The sequence below is a fragment of the Gossypium arboreum genome, chromosome 5 (assembly GCF_025698485.1).
Source record: "Gossypium arboreum isolate Shixiya-1 chromosome 5, ASM2569848v2, whole genome shotgun sequence".
Classification (NCBI taxonomy): domain Eukaryota; kingdom Viridiplantae; phylum Streptophyta; class Magnoliopsida; order Malvales; family Malvaceae; genus Gossypium; species Gossypium arboreum.
In genome coordinates, this window is record NC_069074.1 from 90,911,463 (window position 1) to 90,920,655 (window position 9,193).

A 9,193-nucleotide genomic window follows, 5' to 3' on the forward strand; every position below is an offset into this window, starting at 1 on the left:
TGCTATTTTCCTCGGATGCTTTTGGGGTCATGCCTTCATAATGCATTTGTGTTAGAGATCTGCCATACCCAAACCTTTAAATATATGATTTTTTAAAATAAAATATAAATTTAGGTAACTTTGAGTTGTAAATTTATCATTATATTAAGGTAAATAAATTATATATAAAAAAATTTCATTTTCGAATGGGGCAATCTCTCCTTCACTTTTCAGAATCGAAAATTAAAATCTAACTAAGTCAATATTAGAATAAATTTAAATAAAACTCAACTAAAATAAAATTTAAGAAAAACCACACATAATTTATAGGATTATTATTTGGTGTAACGTATATCTTTTATTCCACACCGATTTAAGGAATTAACTATCAAATAATAATCCTTATTTGTTAATATATTCTTTATCAACCCAAATTTTAATAATTTGCAATATTTTACCCTAATTCTAAAATATCTAGAACGTCCAGAAACGACGCCGTGTAATTCGCCTCCATTTAAAAAATTATAAATCTACAACGTCTCTCTGCAGTCCACCGGCCACACCCATCAAAGTAATGAAGCCGCTCGTGCAAAGCGGCGTCCTTGTCGAAATAAAACGCCGTCGTATCTTATCCCGAATACCAAGTATACGTTGACCGTATGAAAGTACGGTAAACGCATTTTTATACACATCTGGGCTTTCGTCTTTTTCTCCATACAAACAACCAAAGAAAGAAATAATACAATCCCACACTGTCTCCAAGTCTCTCAGTTCAGCTTTTTTTTTTTTTTTTCTCTCTTTTCCTTTTTCTTTTGGTCTTTCTTTTATTTTCTTTTCACTTTCACACACTTCACAGAGGAAAAAAAGGAAATGAAGGGAAATTTTTCTTTTTGTTTACTTGTTTTGGGTTGTTTTGTTTTTTCTTTTTAGAGGTAACTTGGGTTTTTTTTTTTGAGGGGGATGTTGATGGGAGTTGTTTGAGTTTGAGAGGGATGAAAGTGACGGGGAAAACGAGTTTACCGGCGACATTTCCGGTGAGGAATCCAACGGACGTGGATCTCATGCTGGCGGAGAAGAGAAAGACACGGAACATGAGGCGAAAACGGGTTAGTGCACCGTTGGTAGGACGGCGGAGTAGGCCGGGTACGCCTTTGTTGAAATGGAAGAAGGAGGAGGGTGAGAAAGTCAAGGTGGAGCTCGAGGAGGAGGAGGAGGAGGAGGAGGAGGACGGTGGTCGGAGAGGTGGTGTTCGGGGACGACGTAAGAAAGGAGCTTCGAAGGTTTCGGCGAGGAAGCTTGCAGCTGGTTTGTGGCGGTTGCATTTGCCGGAGACGGTGACTCCCGGTGGAGAGAGGATGCACCGGTTGGGGTTTAAGGTGAAGACTTTTTGTAACTCAAAGATCTGTGCTTTTATGCTTTTTTTAGTTGTGATCAAAAGTCTGATTTGGAAGGAATTAATTGTTCTAAAATTGAAGGTTTAACCATTGATAATGAAAAACAATGTTGAATCTTTACATTACCGTGCTTGTTCATTGCTTTGCTATAGAATTTGCCTTCAAAACAAATGAATCTTTAAGAAATTGATAAATGTAATTCATTGATATGATTTTGCGCCATAAACAGTACTTTTTGATGCATTTATCATGTTTGAAGTTTTGCCATCATTGCAGACAATGGTGTATGATCTTATTTACTTTTTTCTAATTATGAGAAGCTTTTAATGAGCATGACTTTACCAGATTCGGGTTTATACTATTCGTTTACTTGATTCTTGATGAGCGCATTCGATCGGTTGAAGTTAGTGATTATGAGTTCTGAATTGCGATTTTTGGATGTTTTGAGCTCATTACGTTGTGATTTTGTGCAGCCTAGTAATGGTTTTATGGATGTCCCTTTTCTTTATCATCACGAGGGTAAAGTTTATGGTTCGGATGCAAAGGATCCATCACAGAGCCGTAGCTCTGTCTCTGGCACGAAGAATGGCTTCTTGCGTAAGGTATCCTGCTTCCATGATCTCCTTAACTGAATCGCAAACTTTTAATGATATTATCAAAATATCGATATCCGTTGCATAAGGTATCGTGCTGCATGTGATGTTGTAATAGAAACAAGAAAATTGGTTGTGCTCTTTTTGGGATTTCAAATGTTACGAAAGCTGAAGGCTTGGTATGAAAATTTAATCGAAACAGATATAGTATTAATAATGTTAAAACCTTAAACATTCTCATTACCTATTAGGGATTGTTGGCAATTCCGGACAAATGACGAGGGGAAAGAACAGAAATACTGATTACTTGCATTTATTACTATACGAGTCACAATATTTCAGTTCTATTTGTTAGTGAACTAGTGAAATCTCTTAAAAAGGGGACATTTGTAAGAAAACTGGAGAGGGTTATCGGTTTTTCTTTTTTACTCTTTCTGATCTTAAGCTGCTTTTTTCCTTTCTAAGATTGAGCCTTCGGTTCCATTTTCAAACTCGGCGATGGAGGGAGCTACAAAGTGGGATCCTGTTGGGTTAAAAGCCACAGATGATGCACGGAAATTTTTCAGACATGTGAAGCGTATTGAACAACAAGTAAGTGCAGTATCAATTGTTTCTGCCCTTGAAGCTGAGCTAGAGCAGTCTCGAGCTCGGATTGAGGAGCTTGAGACTGAGCGCAGGTCCTCAAAGAAGAAACTCGAGCAGTTCTTGAGGAAAGTTAGTGAGGAAAGGGCTGCATGGCGGAGCAGGGAGCATGAGAAAATACGTGCAGTTGTTGATGATGTTAAAGCTGAATTGAACCGGGAAAAGAAAAACCGACAGAGGCTTGAAATAGTTAATTCGAAATTGGTGAATGAGCTGGCTGCGACCAAATTATCGGCAAAGCAATATATTCAGGATTACGAAAAGGAAAGAAAGGCTCGAGAACTGATCGAAGAAGTATGTGATGAACTTGCTAAGGAAATTGGAGAAGACAAGGCTGAAGTAGAAGAATTAAGGCGAGATTCAATGAAGCTTCGAGAGGAAGTTGATGAAGAAAGAAAGATGTTGCAGATGGCTGAGGTCTGGCGTGAGGAACGTGTTCAAATGAAGCTCATTGACGCAAAGGTAGCACTCGAAGATAGGTATTCGCAGATGAACAAACTTGTTGCAGATTTGGAGACTTTTCTAAGGTCAAGAACCGGAACTCTGGAAGCAAAAGACATGAAAGAAGCAGAATCCCTTAGACAGGTTGCTGCGTCAGTTAATGTTGAAGAAATCAAGGAATTTACGTATGAGCCCCCAAAACCAGATGACATTTTTGCTGTTTTTGAAGATGTAGCTTTAGCTGAAGCCAATGAAAGGGAAATCGATCCATGTGTTGCACATAGTCCTGCCAGCTATTCCTCGAAAGTTCATATGGTGAGTCCTGAAATTAACATGATGAGAAAAGACATCATTCCGAGACATCCAAAAGCGTATGTTGATCAGAGTGATGAGATAGAAGAAGATGAGAGTGGGTGGGAAACTGTTAGCCATCTTGAAGATCAGGGCTCGAGTTATTCACCTGAAGGGAGTGCTGCGTCTGTAAACAAGAATTGCCGGGGCAGTAATTTCTCGGGTAGTGGAATCGAATGGGAAGAAAATTCATGCAGAGATACAGATACACCGGACACAGAAATTAGTGAAGTTTGTTCGTTACCAGCGAGACAGTTCAAGAAGGTTTCGTCAGTAGCCAAGCTTTGGAGATCATTCCCAAACAACGGAGAAAATTACAAAATAATCTCAGTAGAAGGAACAAATGGTAGGCTTTCAAACGGAAGAAAATCTAACAGTGGTATCATGTCCCCAGATCGAGGATCGGGTAAAGGTTGTGTTAGCCCCCCGAACCTGGTAGGACATTGGAGTTCGCCTGACACTGGTAATCAACACATAACGAGAGGGAAGAAAGGGTGCATCGAATGGCCTCGTGGTCCACCAAAAAGTAGTTTGAAGGCAAAACTTTTGGAGGCAAGAATGGAAACTCAGAAGCTCCAATTACGGCACATCCTTAAACAGAAAACGTAGAAGCAAACCATCATTACCGCATCTGAATGTGCTCGACTTCTGCTGCTAGCACGAAGTTAGAAGTTGAAGTAGTATGTGAATACCGACTCACCTGATCGGTCTCGCAGATTTTCTGATTCTCCAATTATCCAGTTCTTGTTCAATCGCATTCATGCAAAGCCGAGAGTTCGACTTTATCCCTCCTTCTGTTATCTTCGGACAATGCACTTGATGAAACCGTTGGATCCGGATCGGATCTAGTTGTAATTCTGCTGGGAGGCTTAGCCATTCTCTTTGTAATCGAGAAACCATGTATTGTCATTTATACTGTGTACCCCTTAGCATTCAAGGATATCAAGGAAAACAAAATCACGGAAGAACGAAATAATAACCATTTCCACTGTAATTTGTTTACTTTATTTTTGGTTATACGATATATTCTCTAACCAGCTGGTTTCCCGTAAGAGGCAAAAATAGAGTTTTGTCCAATCGAACTGCTTAGATTGAGAATCGATCAGTACATCAATTCAAAGAGGTTAAATTAGTTGACTCGTGAATTGATATTTACAGGTTAAATTAGTTTTTTTTAATTAATTTATTTAATTAAAATGGATCAAGTAGTTGAATTGATCAAGGCGAGAACCGATAATTTGACTAGTTCGATGATTGGTTCAACAATTTAGTATGTACAGGCTCACAATAAAGACTTACCCACACTACATACGCACACACTACTTCCAAACACACACTACTTCCAAAGAAAACTATCGAAATAAAGATCTATCACTACTGTCCCTGAATGTTTGAACCCAAAGTGGATTTTAAGATAAATAAAAACACTTGTGTCGTATATATATATATATATATATATATATATGCAATAGAGCAATTGTTTTTCATCAAATAACATTCGCCAAGCAAATTATGCATGAAATCAATTTAAAAAACCAATCACCATTTATATATATATATATATATGTTTCTGTTCATAAATCAAAGTTTGAAGTTTTACAAATCTAAAAAACATGGTCTCTGCACATTGGACAAGTGCCTACCCTGCTCAGCCATTCATCTATGCAATTTAAGTGAAACATATGCTTACATCTCGGAAGATTTCTTGCCATTTCACCATGTTTTAGACCCTACAACAATATCAAAACATATTTCATCCTTTCTGCTAAAATACATGTTTTCTTATTTATTATTTAGTCCTCAATATTTATAATTTTTGTTAATTTGACTCTTATTTTTTTTTAACTAAATTTGATCATCAACCTTTCAAAAAGAGTTGAATGGTTATTTTTTAACAAAAATAACAGGCTAAGACGTTATATTTTCAAACATGCCAGCCTGCATAGTAATCCACATGCACTTCATGCTAATTTTTATCTTTTAATATTTTTATAAAATTTAAATTATTTATTGACTGACGTATAAAACAAATAATGTTTTAGTCAGTATTTTAGTTAAAAAGTTTGAATCTTTTTAAAGGTTAATCATCAAATTTAACTAAAAAAAAAGAATAAGAGTCAAATTTGACAAACAATGTAAATTTGAAGAACTAAATTTGATATTATGCATTTTATTAATTGCATCATACTACCTCAAACTATGATATAAACTAAATTGGTTTTAAAATTTTAAAAAATTAATTAAATCTTCATATTTTTAATATCATTATCAGTTTGTGTTAAATGTTAGTTCATATCTGATGTGAAACACGTATAAATCATATGGATTATATTTTAAACATATATACCTATTGCTTTTTTTCCTTTCATATGTTTAAATCCAAGTTGCTACATAGGCATTCATGTTATTGATGCTTCGATGTTCAATTAAAAGATTTCGATGCTTGGGTTGGATTTAATAGGGACGTAAGGTGAAATTAACCCTTTCTATTTTTGCTTCGTGTTTGTTATTAGTTCTCACCTGTAAGCAAATTGAACAAGAAGACTGAAACATAGGACTAGCTTGAATTTCATGCATTGGAAGCTTTTGAATCCAACTTCTTGACAAACCCTTTGCTCCATCTGCATCATAAGTGTTTGAGATCTCTGTATATGTTGATTCAAATATGTTCATCTGAACATTTCATCAGGTTTAAAACATTAGATGAAAGAGAACCAAAACCAGAACTAAATTTTGTTTGGATACTGTGAAAATAAATGACTTACTTCCCATTGAAAAGCTTTTAGCATTGCTGAATTCACCCATGCAATGAAGACCTTCTCACTCACTAACCTAACTAATAAAGTTATCTATAAAAAGAGCCAATTAAATAAGGAATGAGCACTGCAGTTAATCAATGAAATTTTCTACTTGGATGTCACTGGTGAAAGATGAAACTAAAGCTACCTGTAATATGATGATACTATACCTGTGATAATAACTCCCCATCAGCCAATGATCCAAGCAATTGAAGGGCTGTGATTGCACCTGCAACAGCACCAAGTCCAGTCCCACTGAACGACCCAGTTTCAGACGTTTGGCCTTTCATTGCTCCTACTATAGTTCCTACAATAGTAAAAATACTATCAATGCTATAAAAAATGGAAGCCCTTGTACAGATTGTATTTTGTTTAATTAGCTTAAAATCTGGTCTTTTCCGCTAAAAATTCCATTCATTTCTGTTGCTAAAAACTAGCATAGTTAATGAAACAATCAAATAGTTACATTGGGTGCCACTTATACTTTATGCCAGACATATAGGGATTAATCTGACTATTTTTTAGTAAAAATGATAAAATGCAATTCAACTTTTAGTAAAAAGCTGTATTTTTACTTAAAAATTGGTGTCTGCTGATTTCTGAGAGAAAAAATATATGAAACTGGAGCTACTGGTGTCTGTATTCATGAAAGTGAAACCCCAAACAGATGAGAAGGCTAAAAGTTTTGGTAATGGAAGAAATTACCCAAGGCAAAAACGAAGCTGAAAGCAGCAAAGCCGACTCCAATTAAGAACCCAAGTCCAACATCTTTCATTGCAGCCAAAACCCACAAAGAGACTTCTTCTGCACATATAAATGGAACTTCAGTTATGCCTATAAACAACTCCTTTAACATTGGAAGAAAATTATATGAAATCCTTTGGCTTTGAAATTTGACTTGTTGGAAAATGAAAACATATGGTGCTTTTAAGGAGTGAGGAAGCTTGTGATGTAAAATATAAAGCATTTAAAGCGTTAGGATTAGGCGGCATTTATAAGAGCTAAGGCATAACAGCTAAACAATGGCTTGCTTGCATTAGCGTGAGTAAAACATTGTATATTGTTATAATAAACGTGGATAATAACGGTAAAATAATCGTAAAATAATAAAAAAATTATTATATTTATTCTTTTAATAAGTGATGAGATTTGGGTCATACAATCTCTAATATAACTTTTTACAAAGGGTAAAAAAAATCACATTAACAATCCTTAATGGTTAAATCGGTCAAAGATAATTTACTCTAATGGAAGGAGCCAATTGAAATTCTTTTTAATCATTGAGGGCTCAATTAAGTGTAAATTTTCCATAAAGAGCATTGATTGATTTTTTTTATATTTTTATCGAGATATAAAAGGAAACATTTGATCTTCGAACTTGACAACTTTTTCCAATTTGGTTCGTGAATTTTGTTTAATCCATATTAGTCTATGAACTTGAGTATTTTTTTTCAATATTAACCTTGTCATGCCATGACACTCTGAAATTATTACACATCATCACCTAATTTTTTTTATACAAAATTAGGGATAATTCAACATTTAATCTCTAACTTGGCAACTTTTCCCAATCTTAGTTCCTATGATGACATAACATTATGAGATTGTGACTCATCATCAACTAAATTTTTATACAAGTTAGGAATAAGTCAACATTTAGCCCTAAACTTGGCAAATTTTTCCAACTTGGTCCTATGTTGACATGACACTATGAGATTATGACATATTATCACCTAATTTTTTTATACAAAATTAGGGATAAGTCAACATTTAGTCCCTAAACTTGACAACTTTCTCAACTTGATCGTTGAATCTTTTTTTTAGTCTACATTAGTCTTGGAACTTGTCAACTTTTCCAATTTCGATCTTTATGATGATATAACATTCTGAGATTGTGCAAGTCATTACCTAAATTTTTTATAGATATATATATATATAACTTTTAGGTGATGACCATGTCATCACATGGACCAAAACTGGGTAAAGTTGTCAAGTTCTAGACTAAAATGACCAAAATTGTCAAGTTCAATGTCCAAACACTGCTTTAGTAAAAAAAAAAAAAACTTATAATTTATAAGATGATTATGTTGCATAATATCAAAGTATCACGTTATCACATAGATCAAAACTTATCACATAGATCAAAACGAGGAAAAAAAGGATACAAGTTTACTAATTAACGTGGAAACAAACATTCAAAAGCTAAATTAAGAAAATTATGTGTAACCATTCCCTTTAATTTGACCTTTAGTTATGTCCATGTAAGCATTCCTTTTAAAAAGTTACCTTCCATATATCATATTAGAGACACAAACCCCACTAAGTGAAGCTAAATTTAATTGCATTTAAGGCACAGTACTTTTATGGTACAAAGAAGTGTTGCCATCAGTTGGATGATTGGGTCCTATGTGGCCAGTGTGAGATGTTCAAGCAACCAAAACAAAGAAAACTCAACCCAATCATGATGATGAATTTGGGTTGAATTTAATTGCCTATTGTTGGAACACACCAGCAAATCCATTGCCAAATTTTCTATAAAAGGGTTGCTTACGCTTGTTGTTTTACCTAAAATTAAAAACAAAATCCAATTTTCAATTCAACACCGATGGTGCACAATTAAAGAGGTTCTGGGGATGCCACGATAAGGGCTCTACGAGATGGGTACAGGAATTAGATCCTTCAATGGTTTATTTGAATTTTGAGGTATTTGGAATGGTCTGTTAATTGCAATAGATAGATAATTCAATAGGTCGATACAAGCTTTACAAAATAAGTCTCCAACAATTTCTATTTCAGCTTTAGTTAGAAGAATTCATTTGTTATTAACTAAGATGGTGCTTTGGTCGATTTATCATGTTTTCAAAGAACGTAACAAAAAGATCGATAGACTAACAAAAATGATAATAGATTATAATAGTGACTTCCAATTTTTTGAAACACCTCCATGAAAGCTCGAGTATTTATGTAATGTTCCAATTTGCAACTACATTAAATT

General features: G+C 34.7%; 2 protein-coding genes across 4 annotated transcripts; one reads left to right on the forward strand and one right to left on the reverse strand.

Annotated features, from left to right (window-relative positions):
• The first annotated feature begins 503 nt into the window (after positions 1 to 503).
• Positions 504 to 4,379, forward strand: LOC108453546 (WEB family protein At4g27595, chloroplastic-like). The gene is made up of 3 exons (XM_017751702.2): positions 504 to 1,355; positions 1,847 to 1,975; positions 2,432 to 4,379. Exons 1-3 carry the CDS (start codon positions 972 to 974, stop codon positions 4,007 to 4,009), a joined length of 2,091 nt encoding a protein of 696 aa, XP_017607191.1. The 5' UTR covers positions 504 to 971; the 3' UTR covers positions 4,010 to 4,379.
• Positions 4,380 to 4,926: 547 nt separating this feature from the next.
• LOC108453547 (NEP1-interacting protein 1-like) lies at positions 4,927 to 7,222 on the reverse strand. 3 transcript variants are annotated; one of them, XM_053028310.1, is made up of 5 exons: positions 6,904 to 7,222; positions 6,369 to 6,505; positions 6,166 to 6,249; positions 5,921 to 6,021; positions 4,927 to 5,130 (listed from the first exon to the last, which is right to left on the reverse strand). In XM_053028310.1, the coding sequence occupies exons 1-5, from the start codon at positions 7,163 to 7,165 to the stop codon at positions 5,124 to 5,126; spliced, it is 591 nt and encodes a 196-aa protein (XP_052884270.1). In that variant the 5' UTR covers positions 7,166 to 7,222; the 3' UTR covers positions 4,927 to 5,123. The 3 variants fall into 3 exon arrangements, with proteins under 3 accessions (XP_052884270.1, XP_017607193.2, XP_017607192.2); XM_017751704.2 differs by having other exon boundaries at positions 5,921 to 6,073; positions 6,369 to 6,496; positions 6,904 to 7,215; XM_017751703.2 differs by having other exon boundaries at positions 5,921 to 6,073; positions 6,904 to 7,208.
• Between the last annotated feature and the right edge of the window lie 1,971 nt (positions 7,223 to 9,193).